We start from the raw sequence: 22,216 nt of genomic DNA, 5'->3' as shown, positions 1-22,216 counted from the left end.
ACTTAGTACTGTGCTTGATGCTTTACACATTTATAACATTTAAAACAAGCTCCCTGAACATCCCCCAGCTAGTGGGGAAGTGGAGCAGAAACCCTGTGACGAGCAGGGCATTACAATTTTGCCTTTATAATCCACCAAGGAGATAATTCACAGCTGAATTATTAGGACTGTAATTCGTTTCTTAGTCCCTGCTTGAATTACCTTACAAACATATTAATGTGCTCGTCACATGAGATGATGTATATGAGGAGCTTAGCATGGTGCCTGGTACGTGTAAGCACCCAATACTTGGTAGTTATGATTATTTACTATTATTGTTGTTGACGTGTTAGTGTACTAACCATAGAAATGTGGCAAGAATTCAGAGTTGAAGGATGAGTATAGATGTAAGGCAGAGGTAAGAAGAGCATGGACATCAGTCATGATGTCCGTCGTCTGCTCCTCTAGGGATGAACAGGAAAGACGGCAAGAGCTGGGCTTCTGTGGGGCTGGGGTTGGGAGCCTGCTGATGTTCCCCCATCTGGTCTCACCTCTGCTCTGTCTACAGTGTGGATGCAGCAGACAGATTTGTACCCACCAGCAGCCTGAGAGGTTAGGATGGAGGGAGCCAGTGCAGTCGCATGGCATCGTTGCCTGGTACAGCACATCAGACAGTTAGACTTAACCTGCTCTGAGATTTCCTTTTGGAACTTGGGTTTGATGTTTTAAATAAGGAGTCTGGCTTCCCTGGTGGCGCAGTGGTTGAGAGTCCGCCTGCCGATGCAGGGAACACGGGTTCGTGCCCCGGTCCAGGAAGATCCCACATGCCGCGGAGCAGCTGGGCCCGTGAGCCATGGCCGCTGAGCCTGCGCGTCCGGAGCCTGTGCTCCGCAACAGGGGAGGCCACAACAGTGAGAGGCCCGCGTACCACAGTCAATCAATCAATCAATCAATAGTCAAAGTTCAGCCCCCACCAGGTTGCTGGGATGCTGGGAGAGGCAGTATCCCAGAGATAAGAACATTGTGTCAGATATATGATCATTCAAAACTGTGTGATGTTAACGCAAGTCCCAGTTCTGTTTGTCCTGTAGCCATGTAAAAATCACCTCTTTATCTTCAAGACGGATGAGAAAAACTAAGAAAAACTGTGAGCACTCTGCCACAACTCAAATTGACCATGACACTCCAGTTACTTCTCTCCTGCCAAGTGAGGGTCTGTCCACCTGGCTGCCCCACATAGTTGGTTTTTGTCTGCCTTAGGTCAGTCCCATTGCTGCTACCACAGATCTCTCCCTAGTCACTTGATATTTTGGTCACGGTCAATTGTGGTTTCTTTATTGGAAACTACAATTATTTTTAAATGATGATAAACCAGAAATCTCCTTATTTTCTCTGTCACCTTGGCAGACTGTCAGAAATTGTTTCTGTTTCTCTCTCTTCTCTCCCATGACACCTTGTTCCTTACCTGGCTCAAAAATTCAATGGGTCGTTTGGACTGGAAGCCCCTGCACCTTGGAGTTGGTGTACCCAGTGCTGTGGCATAGAATTGATATCAGCACCTTGGAGAGCACCACATTTCCAAGTCTCTTGCCCCTCTATTTTAATGGCTACTTTCTTGCCTCGATTTTCCTCCCTTCTAGTCTTATGATTCTCCAAAGAGGTTAGACATTTCTCCAGAAATAGAAATTCCTTCCCCGATTCTCCCAAAGGCTCCATAGGCAGAGACACTTACCCTGGGTTTGGGGTATGCGCTCCAGCCTTCGATGGGCGCGAGGTTTATGGTGCTACGGTGAACTGCTGTTGAGCAGATTTACCGACTCTCAGACATGATATAAGACGATTACCATGCATTTCGTCTCTTAGAGGGAAAAGGATTTGCAGCGGGTTAATAGTACTTTTATTTCATTATCTAATAGTAAAAGTGTTTCATTGTGTGTGCAAGATGAATGCGCATTAGCGATGACAAATGAGGTCTTTCAGCACGGTGCCGGGCCTCATCATACATATGTTAGATTAAAGAGTTCACCCTAGAAATACACTCTTGCATCTGCTTGTGTGTTTTTAATAAATCTGATTGCAGAAATTTATTGCATCACTGGATTTAGGAAATTATGGGGCTTGATTGCTGCAGATATAATCGGGTGATATATACAGAAATGCTCCTCTAGTTATCGTCCAGAAAAAAAGCCCATCTCGGGATGGTGCAAGAAAGCAGCAGACCACATAAACAGAGCATTTCTTGAATTATGCAAATGAAATCCATGACAACTCATGGTGAATTATTCTCCCCTCGTGAAACCGCCACTGTTAAAGTGAAGAAAGCTGCGAGAGGGGTGATCAAATATACATGTACAACCAGCAGACATTGTCTGTCATGTGTGAGCTGGAGCGTCCCCCACTTCCATCTCTCACTCTCTTTTTTTCCCCTCCTTGGTTCGTCCTGTAAAAACCTGGTCTGAAACCTTCATTGCACATAAGCAGGCAAGGCTGCTTCCAATCCTTTTCTTCTGAATCCAGGAGTCTTCAATGAAATATTTCTTATACTTGAAGTGAACCTTAGATAATTTACTGCAGGATACACAAAAGGTCATCTTGCTTCTTATTGGCACCTTCATTTTTCCAAAACCTACAGAAATTAAAAAGCCATCTATATCTTAAAAGGCGTATTTATGAACCCTTAAGTGTAAGTCATAGTTGGAACAGTTCCCACCTCTGATATATGAAAGCTGTCGACAGCACTTTCTTACACTATAATATGCCCATACAATATGCCGCACTTTACTATTTTGACACCGTTTGGAGATGTTTTCTACAGTTACTGACAAGCTTATGCCATCACTCCCTTGGAAATTTAAGAGGTGGGGCAGAGGCGTAGGGGAGAAATGAAAAAAAACAGCTCCACCCAACTTTATGGGAGATTATTGATCTGGCCTGACTTCTGACAAGCAAAAAAAGCTGTCTTGGATTTTTTTCGGTTGCATCCCCGGTTTCGTAAATTATTCATTTGTGCCAGGAGTCAATATCCTGTCTTTTCTCAGCTTTTTTGTAAGTTAAGGAAACTTGTTTGGAATGCTGTTTTGTACGATGATTAAAAAGGAAAAGGAGGAAAAAAATCTTTTTCTTTTCTCTCTCCCTCTCTCTCTCTTTTTCTTTTTTTTTTTTTTTTATTGTTCCAGAAGGAGCTTAATTCCGTCGCTTCCGAGCTGTCTGCACGGCAGGAGGAGAGTGAACATTCTCATAAACATTTAATTGAACTCCGCCGGGAATTTAAGAAAAATGTACCTGAGGTACAGTATAGTTGCTATTATAGAATTAACTCAGTAGGAATGCAGATTTTTCTCTGTTCAAACTGTATTTTGAAAACTATAGACATAAGTGACTAACAAGAAAAGAAGCTAATTAGCCACGAAGAAAAATTACAACCCTCAACCTTTCCGTGTTTCTCAGTATAGCGGTGCTCACTGGTGCTGTCTAGAATAAAAGCAGGACGCTTCTCCATGGAAGTCATTGTTTTTGAGGGCTCTATACCACATCCATTTTTCCCTCACATTAATGTCTAAGTCAAATGCTTGGCCTTGATGGCAAAGACAATTTGTCTAGAGTTCCTGATTTTATTTTGCTTTCCCATTGGCGTCCGGGAAATGATGGCTGTAGACTGTCTCACCCTCTCTGGTCCTTCCCTTGATCTCCATGTCTGAAACTGTCTCCCCCACCTGCCCATAAACGTGCCACATTCTCCCCGTTCACCTCCTCCTTTGCAACTCCAGCCACCAGCGTTGTCCTTCCCAGCTGCCATGAGGGTGGTCCAGGTAATGGCCAGCCCCTGCAATGTAAGAGTCCCCCAGGGGAAGAGACGAGAATGGACACGTTTCTTTCTTCACAAAGGTGAATGTGTGAATTTTTTTTCCTCCTCTGTCAGGCCCCCTGTTGCTTCTCAAATTTTTTTTTTTTAGTGATGGAAGTAAACACAAATAGGAAAAAGAAAACCTTCTGACTCCATATAATGTTGGCAGGGATGTGACACATCAGAGCCATGACAGGAAACAGATACCCCGCCCATTCCCAAAGCCTGCTGTGCTTCTCTGTGCTCAGCAGAGGGTTGAGCTCTCTGTCCCAGGCTGCTCAGGTGGCCTGGATCTTGGAGGAGGGCCAGACAGGGTCTGCCATTCTAGAGGTATCAGACCTAGACATGTTGATTCCACTCTGCCTGTTGGAATCACCTAGGAGTCCTGTTGCCATCTTACTGATGGAGACCATGGAAGGATGGAGAAGAAGCAAGCCCACCCAGGAATCAGGCCACATAAGTGCAGAGGGGTCAGTCTCTTAGCTGTGAAGTCCTCCTCACACCAGTCATAAATATCTTTGGTTCTTCAAGGCAAGAGTGGGAAGTAGGATCTAGTTAGAACTTGTCCATGGAGCAAGTCTGGGAGGAATCAGGTTTGGGAGTTGAGAGAGAGTGCACTTGTAGAAGGGGCGGGAATCTCAGATCTGAGCGTGTCTCCCATGTTATGGCTTTAGAAAGGCCAAGTTACATCCTGGGTTTGACTGGGAGCTAAGAAAGCATAGGGAGATTCTGAGCATCCTTCCCTTCCCTTTTAGAACAGAGAACAGCTTGGTCTTTAAACCAGTTTTTCTGCCCAGAAGGAGAGAACCAAAAGCTTTGCCTCTGACTCTCCCATCTCTGGGAAGTGGAGATGAAACGGCCACAGATCTTCACAGCCCACCATTTTGTCCTCCTTCCCCCAGGCGACGTGGGAGCCCCCAGGTGATGAGGGAAATCCAGGCCAGGTTTTAAGCCTCTGAGTTCGGCTTACATAATTTTAATACTGCATAATTATGCAATTATGTAATTAGAAGGAATAAGTTTCCATTCCTATTATAGTCGCGCCTCTGAAAATTCTCATTTTTGGAACTAGCCTCTCCTGATGGGGGAGAGTCATGCCAAGACTTTATTTAAGAACATCATCTGGCTGGTGCCCAGCTCACCTCCTGCTGATGCCTTTGCTCAGTTTCCCCCAGGAGTTAAGCAGACAGGGCAGTGGGCTTCTAGAAATGGCTGGCATTGGCCCAAAATCCCACCCACCCCGCCGTGGGTCTCAGATTTGAATCCCCTAAATTCACTTGAGTGTGGGGTTGTGAACAGAGCCTGTTTGGGGAGTCTGTTGACCTGCATTGAAATCCCAACTGTGCCACTCACTTGCTTTGGGACCTTGAACAAGGCAGCCCCTCTCGGGGCCTCTGTGTCCCTTTCTGTAAATTCAGGGGACTGGAGATGGTTTTTGAGCCCCTTCCAACACCAACATTTCCTGAACCCAGACCAGAGGTTTCCTGTTGATGTGCTTTATTTGGTCTGTAAAGGTCTTTCAAATTTTACAGTAAGTTGTCAATGTTTAGCATCTCTGATTTCACCCCGAAGCTTGGATTTCTGATATCTTTTGAGACTGTTTGGTAGATCTGGCCACGGGGATGCTCCATGCCCAGTGGCAGTCACCAGAAACAGCCGAGCAGCTGCCGCTCACGTTACCAAGATGCTGTGCTCCCCTGAGATTTGCCATGGGACAGCCTGTCTCCCTCCTGTCCACTTCCTCCGGCCTCTGTGAGCATTTGAGTTTACAACCCACAATCGAGGTTTTCTTAAGTTTCGTTTTCTGCGCTCAGCCCGTGCACTCACGGTTCCTTATGATCAAATAAATCCACTAGGTTCACACGCACTCCCTACGTCCCTCCTGAAGATCCCCTGCATACATCAGTATATCAGTGGCTCTGAGAAGCCCTGGGGGCCACAAATCAGTGAGGAAAGCATAGCCAGGACCCAGAAGAAGGATTTTTTCCAGGGCCAGGAGCAACACAATCCTATTTCATAGTTAAGGGATTTTATTCTTCAGCTGAAATATGTATTCTTCAGCTCATCTCTTCCTTTCCTGTTTCTGTCTGCTACCCCCTCCCTCTCCATTCTCTCCAGCTCCCCTCAGCTCCTCCTCCCAAGGGGGTCTCTTGTGGGCCATAGAAGCCAGTGGTTAGGGGAGTCACCAGTGGGTCTCAGAGGAAACTGGAGCATTTATGGTTGGGATCTTGGTACCCTCGGTTCTAATCCCTCTTGCACGCTGGAGAGAACTCATGGGAGTCCACCAGGGATGCCCTTGTGGCTGGGAACCTCAAGTTCACTTGAGAAAGGCATGAAATTAGGGTCCAGAAAGAGGAGGCTGCCTTCTGAAGGCAGCCCAATGGCATAGAGTTGATCCAACATTTACAGAGCCCTTCTTCTGAGCTGGGTGCCATGGCAGGTGACCCCACCAAGCCCCCAGAAACCCCACCTTCTGGTGAGGAAGGAGTGACCGTGCAGAATGGTGTTGCTAAAATGCCAAATGCAGTCTTTGCTGGAAGGGGCAGCTGGGTGGGGAAGCAGAAATGGCACCCTAGGGAGACATCTCCCGAGCAGCCTAAAGGACAGAGGTTTTCATGTAGGAGCTTTGGTGACATGGCCCTGGGTGTGGAGCCTTTCCAGCCCCTGCTCCAAAAAATGTCCCATGACGGACCACCAGTCCCGCAGGGTACTTTGCATAAAAGAGCATTCCATGATCAAATCCATTTGGGAAATGCTACTTCCTCTCTCCCTCTTCCAGGAATTCTCATTGTGCATTATGTAAAAGGCTCCAAAAAGTCCAGCAGGGAAGAAACTTGATGTTGTGCTTGATGCGTCCTAGTCGGATCTGGCTTGGCACCGTGGTGTGTGTTTGTGTCTGTCTGTAGGTGTATATATGAGGAACCCTTATGAAATCTCATGGAGTGCAGGTCCCACGGGACACGCTTGGGAAATACTGATTTGGGGGACAGCAATGAGCTGCAAACAGGGGCCATGGGGGTATCCCACTTGGCACCACGGTGAACTCTTCGCTGATCTCTTTTACAGGAAATCAGAGAGATGGTGGCTCCTGTATTAAAAAGCTTCCAAGCTGAGGTAAGACCCAAGGCCTGTGGCACGTCACAAAAATACTTCCCAGTTCCCTCTCCTGTCCCACCTGGAGTTGCCAGAGGATGCCAGCAGCACAGAAACTTCTCTACCCCCATTGCAAACTGCCCCATGCCCTCCTGATCAGCCATGGTATCATGATAAGAATGGGTTCTCGGTTCTGTTCGATGGGATTTCTGCCTGCTCTGAAATCCTCTCTACCACCCATCCTCTGAGGATATAAAATCTACACTTTTCACATCCTTTCCTGCCAACCCATCGGGCCCTAGTTCCTTTGGCAGCAGCTGAGCTGTCCTCAGCCAGTTGTTTCTCTTGCCGTCCTGGAGCCCTGGGATGGAGCTGAACCTCCTCTGTTTCTCCTCTTTGCTTGACTTTGTGACCAGGATTCTGAGAATGTCCACTTGTCTGGCTGGTGCAGGAGGTAGGCTAGGAAAAGAATGAAATTACACTGAGTCAGGAGAGTGGAAGGGAGGGCCATTTCTCCAATGTTCTGTCTTCAGGGGGCTCTTCTCCGTCTTACCCTGTATTCAGGCAGAACCCTGGAAGGATAGGCACTTCTCAGAGCTCGCCAGTGGAGATGTATTTTAAGTCTGTCGTCTGCCAAGTGCCACATTACTTTAAATCTGTCTCTTCGGAACTGCGTAAGCGCATAAGGCAATATTAAAGTAAACAATAACTGGATTTACACAAATGTCGCTGATTTCCATATTTTTCATCCTTTCATTTTATTACTGAGTTGACTGATGCGCTTATTTATTTATAGGGCCATCCGGTATTGATTCATTTGGTTGTAAGGTGCCTGAGCTGGAAGGGGGTAGAAAAAAACCAGAAAGAAGACCAATAATGTTGGGAATGTGTCGTCATGGCTTTTATGTTTTTAAAAAAAGGCCCCCATCTGCCGCCAGCTCATGGTCCCCTGAGAAATACTCAGCATACAAGCCCTCTCAGGCAGCTGATCCCTCTGTCCAGCCCAAAGACAGGCAGTGAGTGTCTTGTGTAGAGCGTCACTTTCTCAGCCATTCCCTTGCTTGGGTTAGTGTGGCAGAGCTTCTCTTAACTACTTAGACCCTCAGTTTCTCTATATGTTAAAGTGGAATAAAGGCACTGCAGATCTTTTCATGTTCTTTTGAGGATTAACTGAAATATAATGAAAGGAAAGAGTTTAATGTAATTCCCGGTACATGGAGAGCTGCTAGGGAGTGAAGAGCACAGACTCTGGAGTCAACCTGGATTTGAATCCTGCCTCTGCCAGTTACTAGCTGTTTGACCTTAGGCAAGTTACTTGACCTCTCTCTGCCTCTGTGTCATACTCTATAAAATTGGATAATAATTATACCTACTTCATGGGGTTGTGATTGAGGAAGAACAAAGTCAATACTCATGGAGTGCTTAGGACATTACCTTGCATATTAGAAGTCTTATTATTTTATTATTCCTATTATCAGTCACCTTCAACACAGGTTTATTTGGCCTCCACTATGCCTGGGTTGGAATCTGCCTCTTTCCTAACTAGGTGTTCAAGGATTTTTACCCAAAAGAAGGGGGTTTTCTATCCCTATAGGAAGCAGGCATGACTTATGCCATCTTTCCAATAGGAGAAAGAGTTAAACATTAGATTTCGGCAGTGATCCAGGGAAGACCCAAGTGCAGCATGGTGGAAAGCACATGTGAATCAGACTCGTATGGGCCTGGCTTGAATTTCAGCCCTGCTGCTTATATGAGCTGTGTGACCTGGGAGAAGTTCCTCCACCTCTCGGAGCTGCAGCTTTCCTCCTCTCGTAAGTGAGGCTAACAGTAAGGATTCTAAGAACTAAGCAGGGTGGAGGCAGTCGACATGGTGCCTGGCACACAGTTGGTGCTCAGTAAGTGCAGGAGGAGAGAGAGAGTCTTAGTGGGGCCAAAATAGGCAAAGGTGAATTTTCATTTCCAAACCCATGTGGCATGTTGAATACACACCATTTTAATAGCCGGGGATCTTCAAGGAACTTCGTTAATTTTTTTAAGAGGGTTTTCCGTCGTCCCTTTAGTGTACCAAAAAGACTACATTTGTCTGGAGTTTTATTCCCGAAACCCCTGCTTTCTTCATGATCTATTGACTAATCCATTGCGGCCGCCATGTCCCTCCCAGCGCCTCAGGGAAGAAACATCGGCAAAGAAAGGTGTTAATAAAAAGCATCTCCTTCGTCCAGAACACATAGGCCGTTTATAATCCAAATTTGATTTTCATTTTAATTTTTTTAATGAGGGTTCATCCTTTATGCCGCTTCCCTCTTGCCAGCCACCAGGCTCTAGGCTCAGAGCTGAGGATTCCCAAGTGGGCATTAATCACCTCCCAGGAATATTCCCTGAGGCAAACACCTTCCAGAGTCATATAAACTAACCCATAAAACGCCAAGGCTGAATATCGTGCCTGTCATTCCTTCTTCCCCAGTGTGGGCCTCTTGTTGAAATATAACATGTTCAAGTTCATTCCTTAATTTCACTCCACCAGCCCTGGTGAATACAGCATACGAGCATCCTTTTATCTTTTCATACTGTGTATGTGTAAGGGTCTTTTTTCCTTTTTCTTTCTTTCTTTCTTTCTTTCCTTCCTTCCTTCCTTCCTTCCTTCCTTCCTTCCTTCCTTCCTTCCTTCCTTCCTTCCTTCCTTTCTTTCTTTTTCATGCTGGTGGGAGGGGGGCGGAGAGGAAGTGAATTTGCCCTGCTGTGAATCAAGGAAGCTTTTCCTCTCCGCCTTGATTGCTTAAAGGACAGTCTTGATTCCCCCTGCTCAGGGAAACAAAGACAGCCAGAGAAGGTGGCTTAATGGAGACAGCTTGAAATGGCCAAAGTTTGAATATCCTTGCGCGCAGAGAAAAGAGCAAGACGAAAGCCCTGCTAATTACAAAAGTTGCTTTATGAAAGATAATTCAAAGCAATAATTTAGCAAACATAATCAAGTCGCACAGATGGGGTTGTTGATGGATGGATTGCAACATGCAATTAGCAGTTCTCGTAGTTACATATCATTAACCCTCCAAGCACAGAAATTATTTTCTCATTATTAGTTGAAAAGGTAAAATTAAGCTGACTAGACAGTAAAGGAACAAACTACAATTAATTACCTTCATTTATTACAGTCATTATTTTAAACTTATTTTTACTTGGAGAGAGAGACGAAAACATCTAAATTAAAAGTTTTCTTATGCTAAATCAGAGGTGAAACTTTTTTAAGGAGCATGTGCAGTGGCCCAGCCAGAAGATGGCAAGGCCACTGCTGGGAAATTTTTTTTCCCTGCTTCCTTCTTCTTCCACCTTGAAGGGGATATGGCCTGCATGATGGAAAACCCTTTCCGTTGGGTTGGAACAGACACATTCATCTGGGCCTGATTGAAACAGAGCAGTTTGGGAACCAAGGAGGCTGAAGTGTCCTCTGACCCCCAGGGGAGGCGGGAGAGTGTGGAGGTCAGATATCCAGGGTCTGTGTCCCACCCTGACACTGCTTATATGACTTTGGCAAGTGACTTCATGTCTCTGAGCCACTGTTTCCTCATCTGTAAATAGGGACAGCTCATCGGATTGCAAGAGGTTCAGTGAGATTCTCTGTTGATTGGCCAGCGAGTTATTTGTTCTCATTGTGGTGGGTGTGTTTGGTTCGGGCCTGAGAATGTTCTCTCCCTGTCCTCTTAGGATCAGAGGGGAGCTCGTGTGGCATGACCACCTTTTAGGAGCTTAGAGACGGGACTAAGATGCCATCTAGGGCTTCCCCGGTGGCACAGTGTTTGAGAGTCCACCTGCCGACGCAGGGGACACGGGTTTGTGCCCCGGTCCGGGAAGATCCCACATGCCGCGGAGCAGCTGGGCCCGTGAGCCATAGCCACTGAGCCTGCACGTCCGGAGCCTGTGCTCTGCAACAGGAGAGGCCACAACAGTGAGAGGCCCGCGTACTGCAAAAAAAAAAAAGATGCCATTTACCAGGAGATAGATCAGATCATCGGTTGAGTCCATGAAGTCATTTATTCACTCAACAAACATTTACTGAGTACCCAGAACCTGAAGTCATCATCGGCTTCCCCCACCATCTGTCCCAGCCCCAGACACTGAGGACTGCCTGCTTCTCCCTCACAGGCAGTCGTGGGTGGGGAAGGGGGTTCTAACCCAGGACAAGATCCCCAGGGTTTGTAATCTCCATTCCTGAAGCTGAGCTGCCTGAGAAGGGCATGGGGGGCATCCTCACAGCTCAGATCACCTGAGACGGGCTCGGCCCTCCCTGCCCTGAGCCCCCGCCCAGCTCTGCATGCCGTGTCCTAATTTGGTCCCTGTGCTCCCCTCCTGTTCCACATCTGCCCACAGGACTCTTGCCCTTCCCTTTGAGCCAAAGTTTAATTACAGGATCTTTTATTTTTCTTTTTGCCTTTTAACATTGTTTGCTCTTCCAGCTGTCTTTGATGTCATAATTCTCTTACTCTCCAGATGACCCTTTCTCTGTCACTCCCAGCACTGTCGTGACCTTTGTAAGTGGGACCCCCTTGGGGCCACAACAGACATTAGACACGTGCAGTCCTGACCAGCCTACAAGGCCAGGGAGAAATGGCCTCACTGACCAGCGGGACCCACCAGGAAAGATAAGCAGTGGGAACAAGCATAGGCTTGGAGCCAGATTGGCGTGAGCTTGCATCTTAGCCTATCCACTTCCCAGCTGTGTGATCCTGGGCAAGTCACTTAACCTCTCCGGGCCTCAGCTTCCTTGGCTTTTAAATGGAGATAATAATAGTACCCACCTCATAAGGTCGATGAGAGGGTTAAATGAGTTGATACTTGAAAAGCCCCAAGAACAAAACCTAGCACATAGTGAGTGCTCCTTGAAGATTAGTCAGCACTCCTAGCTGATGAGCTGAAACTTGCCTCATCACATTTATTCCTCCCACAAGCCCAGTGAGGAAGCCTCTCCTCTCACCCATTCTCAGGTGAGGTAAATGAGGCTTAGCACCCAGCACATGGTGGTGGGTGGTAACTCAGGCTGGGACACCAGCCAGCAAAATTTATCGAGCATTTAGCAATGCCTGTCACACATCACCACCTCTCAGCAGCATGGCAAGGAGGCACCACTGGTATTGTCCCCTCTTACAGGTGAGAAGTTGGGTTTCAGAGAGGTTAAGCTGTTTGCCTAAGCTCACACAGCTCTTCACCAGCAGAGCAGAGGGTGAAAGATGCAGATCTCAGCTTCGAGGGCTGAACAGAGCTCCTCAAGGAGCCTGTGGGGTACAGAAGGAGCTGAGAATATAGATTCTAGATTAAGGGCCTGAATTGGACACTTGCAGGTGGTTATGGTTGGGAAGGACCTCTGTTCAGCCAGATCTGTGCCTTTTAGATGTTTTTGCTGAGCTATCCAGGCAGAATCCACCAGGGAAGCCCAGCCCCTGCAGAGAGCTGGGATTCAAACCCAGGTCTGCATAGCCAGCCCAGGACTTGGCACATAGCAAGAGCTCAGTAAACAGGGTGTCACTTGCAAGATGCAGTTGGAAAGACTTCTGTCCACCCTTACTGTTCCCTGCTCGCACACCTGCACGTACACTCCCCACAGCCTCCTCTGATGACATAATAACTTTGGTGATGCAGGTCTCCTTGGCTCCCATAACCCAGTCTGGCTCCTCTGGCTTTGCCCTGCCCAGCTAGGGGTAAAACCCGAACATCCTTCTGAATTTAATTTTGAGAACCCACCAAAGCATCACTGAACCTGTCACGCCATATTACAACCAAATTAAGAACCAGCAGCAATCCTCTTTCATTTGGTATCATATACCTTATAAAATAAATTGTTAATGCCTTTTCCCCCCAGTTAAGCAGTTATTTGCAGTTGTTCTGGGTATTTCTCATTAGAAATAACATCATCTAAAGAACGATATTGATTGATTTTTTTAATCTTGGAATCATGGACGTGAACCACATATTTATATGACATTCCCTTTAACTAGAATTCTCATGCTTTATTTTTATATTATTGATCTTTTTGACACGAATTGCTTTTGGCCTTGTGCGAGTGTTGTAAGCTTTCTGCCTGCAGAGGAATGGGCCGGGCTGAGCTGGGAAGAGTGATCGCTCCAGCAGCATGGCGGTAACATTCCCACACATTTAACAGCAATTAGTCTGTGCTGATGCCGTGGTAGGCTTTCATGTATGAAAATTTACAAGCCTTTTAATGGACTGCATTATGGAATGCCATGCGGGGCCAGTCGGTAGGGAGATGAGGCCGCCAGGCGCGCATCCATCTCACGGCACTGTCAGCCGAGTGTCTCTCAACACTTGTGTCTGCCTGGGGGTAGTGGCGATCAAAGCAGACGCTACTGCAACAGCCAGCACGACACCAGCGTGGGACGAGTGGCCATTCGTGCAGTCACTCATGCATCCATTCAGTATATGTTTCTTGAGCACCTGCTGTGTGCCAGGCATGGTACTAGGTGCTGGGGCTAAGTGGTGAACATTATTGACTTGTGCTCAAGAAAAGGTTGAGCACCACTGTGTGCCAAGAAACATGCTAAGCACTGAGGATAACAGGGTGAACACAGATTATTCATCCGACTCCCGTGATGTGGAGTAGAAATTACATGAGCCTAGATCCACACAGACCTGGGTCCAATCCCAGCTCCGTCCTTTGCCAGCATTCTCGGTGAACCTTGGTTTCCCTGGCTGTAAACTGGGAATGGTAACAGTCCCTACCACGCAGGGAGGCTAGGAGGATTCACACAGGTAAAGAGCTCAATGCGACATAAACCTCCCAGAAATGGGATTGTTGCATCATGATTTAGTGTTGTTGCCCCTTCCCCTCCATCCAGCAACCCTAGAATACACATATACACTCCTGCTTCCCTTCCAATTCCACTGAGATCTTCACGCTCAGCAGCATTTATTTGGCACCTGCTGTATACCAGGGTGAGTACCAGGCTCCAGGGATGTGGCAGTGAGCAGCTCCAGATACCGTTGCTGTCCTCATGGCACTCACAGCCTTAATGAGAGAGACAGCTGGAAACATACCCCTCAGAGCCAATGAAAGTCACGGTTATGATTGAGTTTCACGTGGCCAGAATGTGGGATGGGAGAGATTCAACCAGCCCACCCATTCCCTCATTCAGAAACTGTTTCTTGCGCACACCCTGTGTGGGGCCCTGGGGATACAACAGGGAACAAGACAGACAGGGCCCCTGTCCCAGGGGCGCTCAGAACACAGTGAGAGACATGCCTATTTGCATCATGCACGTAAATTATTTGAAGGACAATATAGTGCAGTGGTTAGGAGCACGTCCCTCTTCTGCTGCTTATTAATTGTGTGACCTGGGGCAAATTATGTTTCTCTCTCTCTGCCTTGATTTCTTCATCCGTAAAATGGGACTCCTAACATCCCCTACTTCATAGTGTGAGAGTGGGGAGCAAATGAGGTAATAGGTGTAAAGGCTTAAAACAATGCCTGATGTAAAGAAAGCTGAGATCAGAGTCAGAGACTATCTTGGTTATCACAATGATTATGGTTTTGAAATCATCCCACACTGCATTAACTAATTATGGATGTGCTAAATGCTGCTGAAGCAAAATGCAGTTGCACCCGGGAAGACCCCAGGCTTATCTTCCTTTGTCCTAGCTCTGAGGCAGAGGACTGGACTGCTTGACCCACTGGGGTTGTTGCCCAGGGAGTAGGGGGGCCCTGAAGTGCCATCCCCAAGCTTAGGTGCTGGAGAAAGAACCTTCCTGCTCATGGCATCCTCTATGAGGCGGACCCCTCAAGAGGCCCTCAGGCATCCAGTATCACAGTCATACCCTCCCTGTTTCCTGAGTGCCAGGAATAAGACCCAGAGAGGGTGAGAAACTCACCTGGGGTCACACAGCCAGGAGACGGAAGGGCCCTATGTTGTTTCAGATCCATGTAATCCCCTTACACAGAGTGGCTCCAATCAAGCAGCTGGTGAAGGAAGACAAAGGCAGTGGATTTGGGGTCTCGGAAAACCAGGTCCAAGCCCTACCACCACTCCCTAGCTGTGTTACCTTAGGCAAGTCGCTTTACCTCCAGCCTCAGTCTCCTGTTCTATAAAATGGGTTGTTGCAACACCCACCTTGTTTAATCCCTAGGGATGGGCGTGGAAAGCCCACATGGTCACCCAACTGAAAGGAAGCATCCTTTCTCTAACCCTTTGTTATTCAGAGAATGGTCCATGGGCCAGCAGCATCCACATCACCTGGAATCTTGGTAGAAATGCAGTCTCATTGCCCCCCGCCACCTCCCAGATCTCCTGAATCAGAATTTGCAGTTTAATAAGGTCCCCTGGTAAGTCAACTATACTTCAATTAAAAAAAAATCCCCCAGTAATTTGGTGATTTGTGATTCGCGTAGGCATTGAAGTTTAAGACGCTCAACCTGAGAGCCCTGGCTGCCCTGAGGGCTTTAAAAAATACCGAAATCCGGGTCCCACCGCAGAGTGGCTGGCATTCTTGGTCTGGCGTGAGCCTCAGGCATCAGGATGTTTAAAGCTTCTGCTGGTGATTCTGATGTTTGAGATGCTCTTGCCCTAGAAGCTCACCATCTAGTGGAGGAGACAGACACATGGAAATAACCAGTGGTGTGCTGGTAAATGATGAGCAGCTGGCTATCTGGGGAGCCTTGACTTCCATGGTATAAATACTGCTGCCAGGGCCAATTTCAAGCTGCCAGCCTGAAGCTGAGAAGAGATGTGCAGTAGCATCTTATATAGCATTTCCACCACACAGACACAATAGCTATGCATAACCTTCAAGCACCGGGAGTAGTAATATATCACCAAATAATTAGGAATTGATGAGTATTGAATATGTATTTCCTCTTTCTTTCAATTTTTTTGGTAAAATACACACAGCATTTACCCCCTTAACCATCTTTAACTGTAGAGTTCAGTGGCATCAAGTACCTTCACATTGCTGTGCAGCCATCACCACCGTCCATCTCCAGAACTTTTTTCATCTTCCCAAATTGAAACTCTGTTCCCATTAAACAGTAACTCCCCATTCCCCACCCCTGGCAACCACAATTCTACTTTCTGTCTCTGTGAATTTGACTCCAGGTACTTCATATAAGTGGAATCGTCTAGTATTTGTCTTTTTGTGACTGGCTTCTTTCACTCAGCAGAGTGTCCTCAAAATTCATCCATGTTGTAGTACCATCATTTTTAATACAATTTATGTATTATAATTGTAGGTTTATATGATTTAAAATTTTAATTATGGCCATGTTTAACAACCAGCTTGCAAAACTCCTGAAAATTTAGCAGTCAGCTTTTGCAAGCTGCTGCAGGTCAGCCCCAGCACACCACCGGAAGTACAAGTGAGAACAGAGGTACAAAAGGCAGGCTTTAGGACAGGGGTCTGCAAACTATGGCCCTCGGGCCAAAGCCTATTTTTATAAAATTTTATTGGAACACAGCCATGCCCATTCATTCATATATTGTCCATGGTTGCTTTCCCACCACAGCAGAGAGCACAGAGTTGAGTAGTTGCAACAGAACCTGTATGACCTGCAAAGACAAAAATATTTATTATCTGGCCCTTTACAGAAAAAGCCTGCTCGCTCCTGCATTTAGGTGTACAGGGAGTGGGAGCGATTGAATCTTTTATTATTCATTCATTTATTCATTTGTTCACTCAGCCAGTATATACAGAGCACCTTCTGGGTGCCAGGCACTGTTCTAGGCACAGGAGCAAATAAGACAAAGTCCTTTCCCTTCCAGAGCTGACCTTCTGGGGGAAGACAGATGTAATTCAGACTCTTGCACAGCAAGTAAATATTTAATTATCAGGAATAGCATGCCAGGTAAACTGAACAGCCTGTGCAGATGCCCTGAGGGAGGATGGAAGTGAGAATTGCAGGGCTGAAAGCCTGGGAGAGTTGGCCAGAGTCAGTAGGCCCTCACCTGTGCCCAGACCTCTACCCACCCCTCCCATCTACCCTGCCAAGCACAGTATCACTTTGAGTCAGGCTTACCCTGGCACGCTGGCCCCCATTGCTTCCCCACCCTCAACGGCCACCTCCTAAATTCTCTCCATCCACCTCCCTCCTGGCCTTGGAGCCCACAGTGTGACAGACAAAAGTCTCTTATTTATTTCCTCCACAAGGCTTATAAACTGCCCTCTAATAAAATCATTCTCAGCACAAGCACAAAATAATAACACTTAATTAAAATACATAAAGCCAAATATTAGTGGAGACCAGTGAAGATTAAGATCAACCAAATCCTATGTCCCAGTACTAAGCAGAGGCCTTGCCCTAATGGGAGGGGGTTTCCATTTCTTGAGCACCTACTGGGTACCACACTCAGGGCTGGTTATCTGACATCGGGGATGTTGTGGGATATTCTAGAGAATCCTAAGGGGAAACGAATTCAGAGAGGTTGAGACACCAAGATCACATAACGGAGAAGTAGAGCTGGGATTTGAACCCAGTGTGTCTGCACAAGTCATAGTGGCTCATTCCTGTAGCAACAACATCTAACATAGTGGGAGTTTCTCATTCACATCACAGTCTAGTGCTGGTTAATGAGGCAGGGGAGCTCTGCTCCATGCAACCATTCAGGGATCCAGGCATCTTCTGTCTTCTGGCTCTGCCTTCACTGTATCCCAGAGTCTCTTTCACTTAGTCAGTACATGGGGAAGGTTCTCAAGGGACAGACCTGGAAGTGGCCACATCGTTTCCACCCACATTTCCTTGACCAGAACTCAATTATAAGGCCATGTCCAATTTCAAGGGAGGCTGGAGATATAGTCTAACGTGTGTGCCCAAGAGGGTAAAAAGAAAAAAAAAAAACAGAGCTAAGAGAGCACATAACCCTGTCTGCTGCACTGTGGCCTCCCTGATGGATGAAGTAACGACCTCATTAGCTATTGGGGAATAGGATGAACTCTGGAAAACAGTAGGATTAGTACCTTTTGGACAAAAGAGCAAGAAATGAATTTCAAGGGGTCTGTCAAGTCAAGGAGCAGCAGAACAAGAGCAAGGAAGAATTTTAACAATTTGGTGGGTGTTATAAAGCTCCTACTCTGTGTACTTCTTTGTGCTGGCCTGACTAAGGGAAGAAGTGAGCTCCGTCCAACAAGGAGGCCAAGCCACCCATTAGGAGCCCACACCCCCTAAGAAAAACTAAGAAAAAAGCAAATGTAAAGTTGGAGCAACATGTCCCAGGTGTGCCAAAGAGAAAGTGATTACTTTGTAGGCAAGCAATCAGGGAAGACTTCCGAGAGGAGGTGAAGTCCCGGCTCAGGTTAGGAAGACTTGGGCAGGATGGAACACAGAGAACAAGGTGTGGTGGTAAGAGCACAAGCTGCCTTATCAGGCAGACCTGGGTTTGTATCCCAGTTTGACCACTGGCTGGGTGATCTTAGGCAAGTCACTTCCCCTCTTTCTGAGCCTGTTTCCTCATCAGTAATGTGGTACCTAGTGATCAGGCTAATTGTGAGGATTAAATGAGATGGTCGTGTCTGGAGTGCTTAGCTCAATGCATAGCACACAGAAGGCTTAAAATGAGTACCCCAGTGGCTGTTTGGTGAGAAGTGCCACATATCTGAAGCTATGATGTGTAGGGAGGCGGGGGAGAGGAAGAGGCTAAGAAACACACTTGGGCAGGACAAGGGGGCCTTGAATGCTGAGTTAAGTCTGCACTTCGTCTTGTGGGTAGACAAGGTGCCCAGGAGTCTTTATTGATTATGAAACAGCATGACCAGAAGGCTTTTCTAGAAAGACCCCTTTGGAGGTAAGTGGGGTGGGAGGGGGTTGACTCAGAAGTCAGGATTTGGAGCACTTGAGACATGTAGCAGTAATGATGTCCTGGCCTGAGGTAGAGGAGTGGCAAAGAGAGGGCTGGTTTGAAAGAGTTTGGAAGTGGGGGGCCAGGCCTTCACGTGGCTGGTGGAGATAGAAGGCCTGGGTATCAGGCTCCGGAGGTCAGTGGGGCATGGCACCATTAGCAGAAGAGGAGGAGGCAGAACTGGTGTCAGGAAGACAAGCCCAGTTGGTTTAGACACCCAGGCTCTAGGAGCCAGGGAGGCCTGGGCTCAACCCCAGCTCTGCCTCTTACCTGCTGTGTGACCTTGAGCAGGTCACATGACATCATCTCCCCCATCTGTAAAATGGGGATAATATTTGTCCCTCCCTAATAGGGCTCTTGTTGGAGGACTCCATGAGATTATGCCTGGCACATAATAGGTGCTCAGGAAATGGTCCTTCTTATCACCATCCTTTTTCCTGTTGAGTCAGACCCAAAACTGGGTTAAGAAAGGGCTGATGATGAACCAGCAGATTCCTCGGATACTCTGCAGACTGTGAGAATGCTATTACTAGTAACAACCCACAGCAGCAGCCAAACCCTCCTGTGTGTTCAGTGTATGCTGTGTGCTCAACATTCTTCTAAGTCCTCCACACATACTTTTTTTTCTTTTAACATCTTTATTGGACTATAATTGCTTTACAATGTTGTGTTAGTTTCTGCTGTATAACAAAGTGAATCAGTTATATGTATGCATATATCCCCATATCCCCTCCCTCTCGCATCTCCCTCCCACCCTCCCCATCCCACCCCTCTAGGTGGTTACAAAGAACGGAGCTGATCTCTCTGTGCTATGCAGCTGCTTCCCACTACCTGTTTTACATTTGGTAGTGTATATATGTCAGTGCTACTCTCTCACTCCGTCCCAGCTTAACCTTCCCCCTCCCCGTGTCCTCAAGTCCATTCTCTATGTCTGCGTCTTTTTTCCTGTCGTGCCCCTAGGTTCATCAGAACCATTTTTTTTTTTACATTCCATATATATGTGTTAGCATACGGTATTTGTTTTTCTCTTTCTGACTTACTTCACTCTGTATGACGGACTCTAGATCCATCCACCTCACTACAAATAACTTAGTTTCATTTCTTTTTATGGCCGAGTAATATTACATTGTATATATGTGTCACATCTTTATCCATTCATCTCTCAGTGGACACTTACGTTGCTTCCATGTCCTGGCTATTGTAAATAGCGCTGCAATGAACACTGTGGTATATGTCTCTTTTTGAATTATGGTTTTCTCAGGGTATATGCCATGTAGTGGGATTGCTGGGTCATATGGTAGTTCTATTTTTAGTTTTTTAAGGAACCTCCATACAGTTCTCCATCGTGGCTGTATCAATTTACATTCCCATCAACAGTGCAAGAGGGTTCTCTTTTCTCCACACCCTCTCCAGCATTTATTGTTTGTAGATTTTTTGATGATGGCCATTCTGACCAGTGTAAGGTGATAGCTCATTGTGGTTTTGATTTGCATTTCTCTAATGATTAGTGATGTTGAGCATCCTTTCATGTGTTTGTTGGCAATCTGTATATCTTCTTTGGAGAAATGTCTATTTAGGTCTTCCGCCCATTTTTGGATTGGGTTCTTTGTTTTTTGATATGAGCTGCTTGTATATTTTGGAGATTAATCCTTTGTCAGTTGCTTCATTTGCAAATATTTTCTCCCATTCTGAGGGTTGTCTTTTTGTCTTGTTTATGGTTTCCTTTGCTGTGCAAAAGCTTTTAAGTTTAATTAGATCCCGTTTGTTTATTTTTGGTTTTATTTCCATTTCTCTAGGAGGTGGGTCAAAAAGGATCTTGCTGTGATTTATGTCATAGAGTGTTCTGCCTTTGTTTTCTTCTAAGAGTTTTATAGTGTCTGGCGTTACATTTAGGTCTTTAATCCATTTTGAGTTTATTTTTGTGTATGGTGTTAGGGAGTGTTTTAATTTCCTTCTTTTACATGTAGCTGTCCAGTTTTCCCAGCACCACTTATTGAAGAGGCTGTCTTTTCTCCACTGTATATTCTTGCCTCCTTTATCAAAGATAAGGTGACCATATGTACGTGGGTTTATCTCTAGGCTTTCTATCCTGTTCCATTAATCTATATTTCTGTTTTTGTGGCAGTACCATACTGTCTTGATTTCTGTAGCTTTATAGTATAATCTGAAGTCAGGGAGCCTGATTCCTCCAGCTCCGTTTTTCTTTCTCAAGATTTGGCTACTCAGGGTCTTTTGTGTTTCCATACAAATTGTAAATTTTTTTGTTCTAGTTCTGTGAAAAATGCCATTGGTAGCTTGATAGGGATTGCATTGAATCTGTAGATTGCTTTGGGTAGTATAGTCATTTTCACAATGTTGATTCTTCCAATCCAAGAACATGGTATATCTCTCCATCTGTTTGTATCGTCTTTAATTTCTTTCATCAGTGTCTTATAGTTTTCTGCATACAGGTTTTTTGTCTCCTTAGGAAGGTTTATTCCTAGATTTTTTATTCTTTTTGTTGCAGTGTTAAATGGGATTGTTTCCTTAAGTTCTCTTTCAGATTTTTCGTTAGTGCATAGGAATGCAAGAGATCTCTGTGCATTAATTATGTATCCTGAAACTTAACCAAATTCATGGATCAGCTCTAGTAGATTTCTGATAGCATATTTAGGATTCTCTATGTATAGTATCATGTCATCTGCAAACAGTGACAGTTTTACTTCTCCTTTTCTGGTTTGGATTCCTTTTATTTCTTTTTCTTCTCTGATTGCTGTGGCTAAAACTTACAAAACTATGTTGAATAATAGCAGCAACCTTGTCTTGTTCCTGATCTTAAAGGAAATGGTTTCAGTTTTTCACCATTGAGAATGATGTTGGCTGTGGGTTTGTCATATATGGCATTTCTTATGTTGAGGTAGGTTCTCTCTATGCCTACTTTCTGGAGAGTTTGTATCATAAATGGGTGTTGAATTTTGTCAAAAGCTCTTTCTGCATCTATTGAGATTATCATATGGCTTTTATCCTTCAGTCTGTTAATGTGGTGTACCACATTGATGATTTCTGTATATTGAAGAATCCTTGCATCCCTGGGATAATCCCCACATGATCATCCTTTTAATATGCTGTTGGATTCTGTCTGCTAATATTTTGTTGAGGATTTTTGCATCTATGTTCATCAGTGATATTGGCCTGTAGTTTTCTTTTTTTGTGGCATCTTTGTTTGGTTTTGGTATCAGGGTGATGGTAGCCTTGTAGAATGAGTTTGGAAGTGTTTCTCCCTCTGCTATATTTTGGAAGAGTTTGAGAAGGATAGGTGTTAGCTCTTCTCTAAATGTTTGATAGAATTCACCTGTGAAGCCATCTGGTCCTGGACTTTTGTTTGTTGGAAGATTTTTAATCACAGTTTCAATTTCAGTGCCTGTGATTGGTCTGTTCATATTTTCTATTTCTTCCTGGTTCAGTCTTGGAAGGTTGTGCTTTTCTCAGAATT

General features: G+C 45.8%; 1 protein-coding gene across 1 annotated transcript in view; it reads left to right on the top strand.

Annotated features, from left to right (window-relative positions):
* The window catches only part of CUX2 (cut like homeobox 2), a 200,025-nt gene that overhangs the window by 90,580 nt on the left and 87,229 nt on the right, over window positions 1-22,216 (top strand). The window contains exons 2-3 of the mRNA XM_027124772.1: window positions 3,156-3,266; window positions 6,890-6,937. Of these exons, the coding sequence (XP_026980573.1) occupies window positions 3,156-3,266; window positions 6,890-6,937 (159 nt within the window). The remainder of the gene's footprint in view (window positions 1-3,155; window positions 3,267-6,889; window positions 6,938-22,216) is intronic.

The sequence above is a fragment of the Aethalodelphis obliquidens genome, unplaced genomic scaffold (genome assembly GCF_003676395.1).
Source record: "Aethalodelphis obliquidens isolate GAN/ISIS:26980383/991018 unplaced genomic scaffold, ASM367639v1 scaffold28, whole genome shotgun sequence".
Classification (NCBI taxonomy): domain Eukaryota; kingdom Metazoa; phylum Chordata; class Mammalia; order Artiodactyla; family Delphinidae; genus Aethalodelphis; species Aethalodelphis obliquidens.
This window is presented reverse-complemented; position numbering and strand designations above follow the sequence as displayed.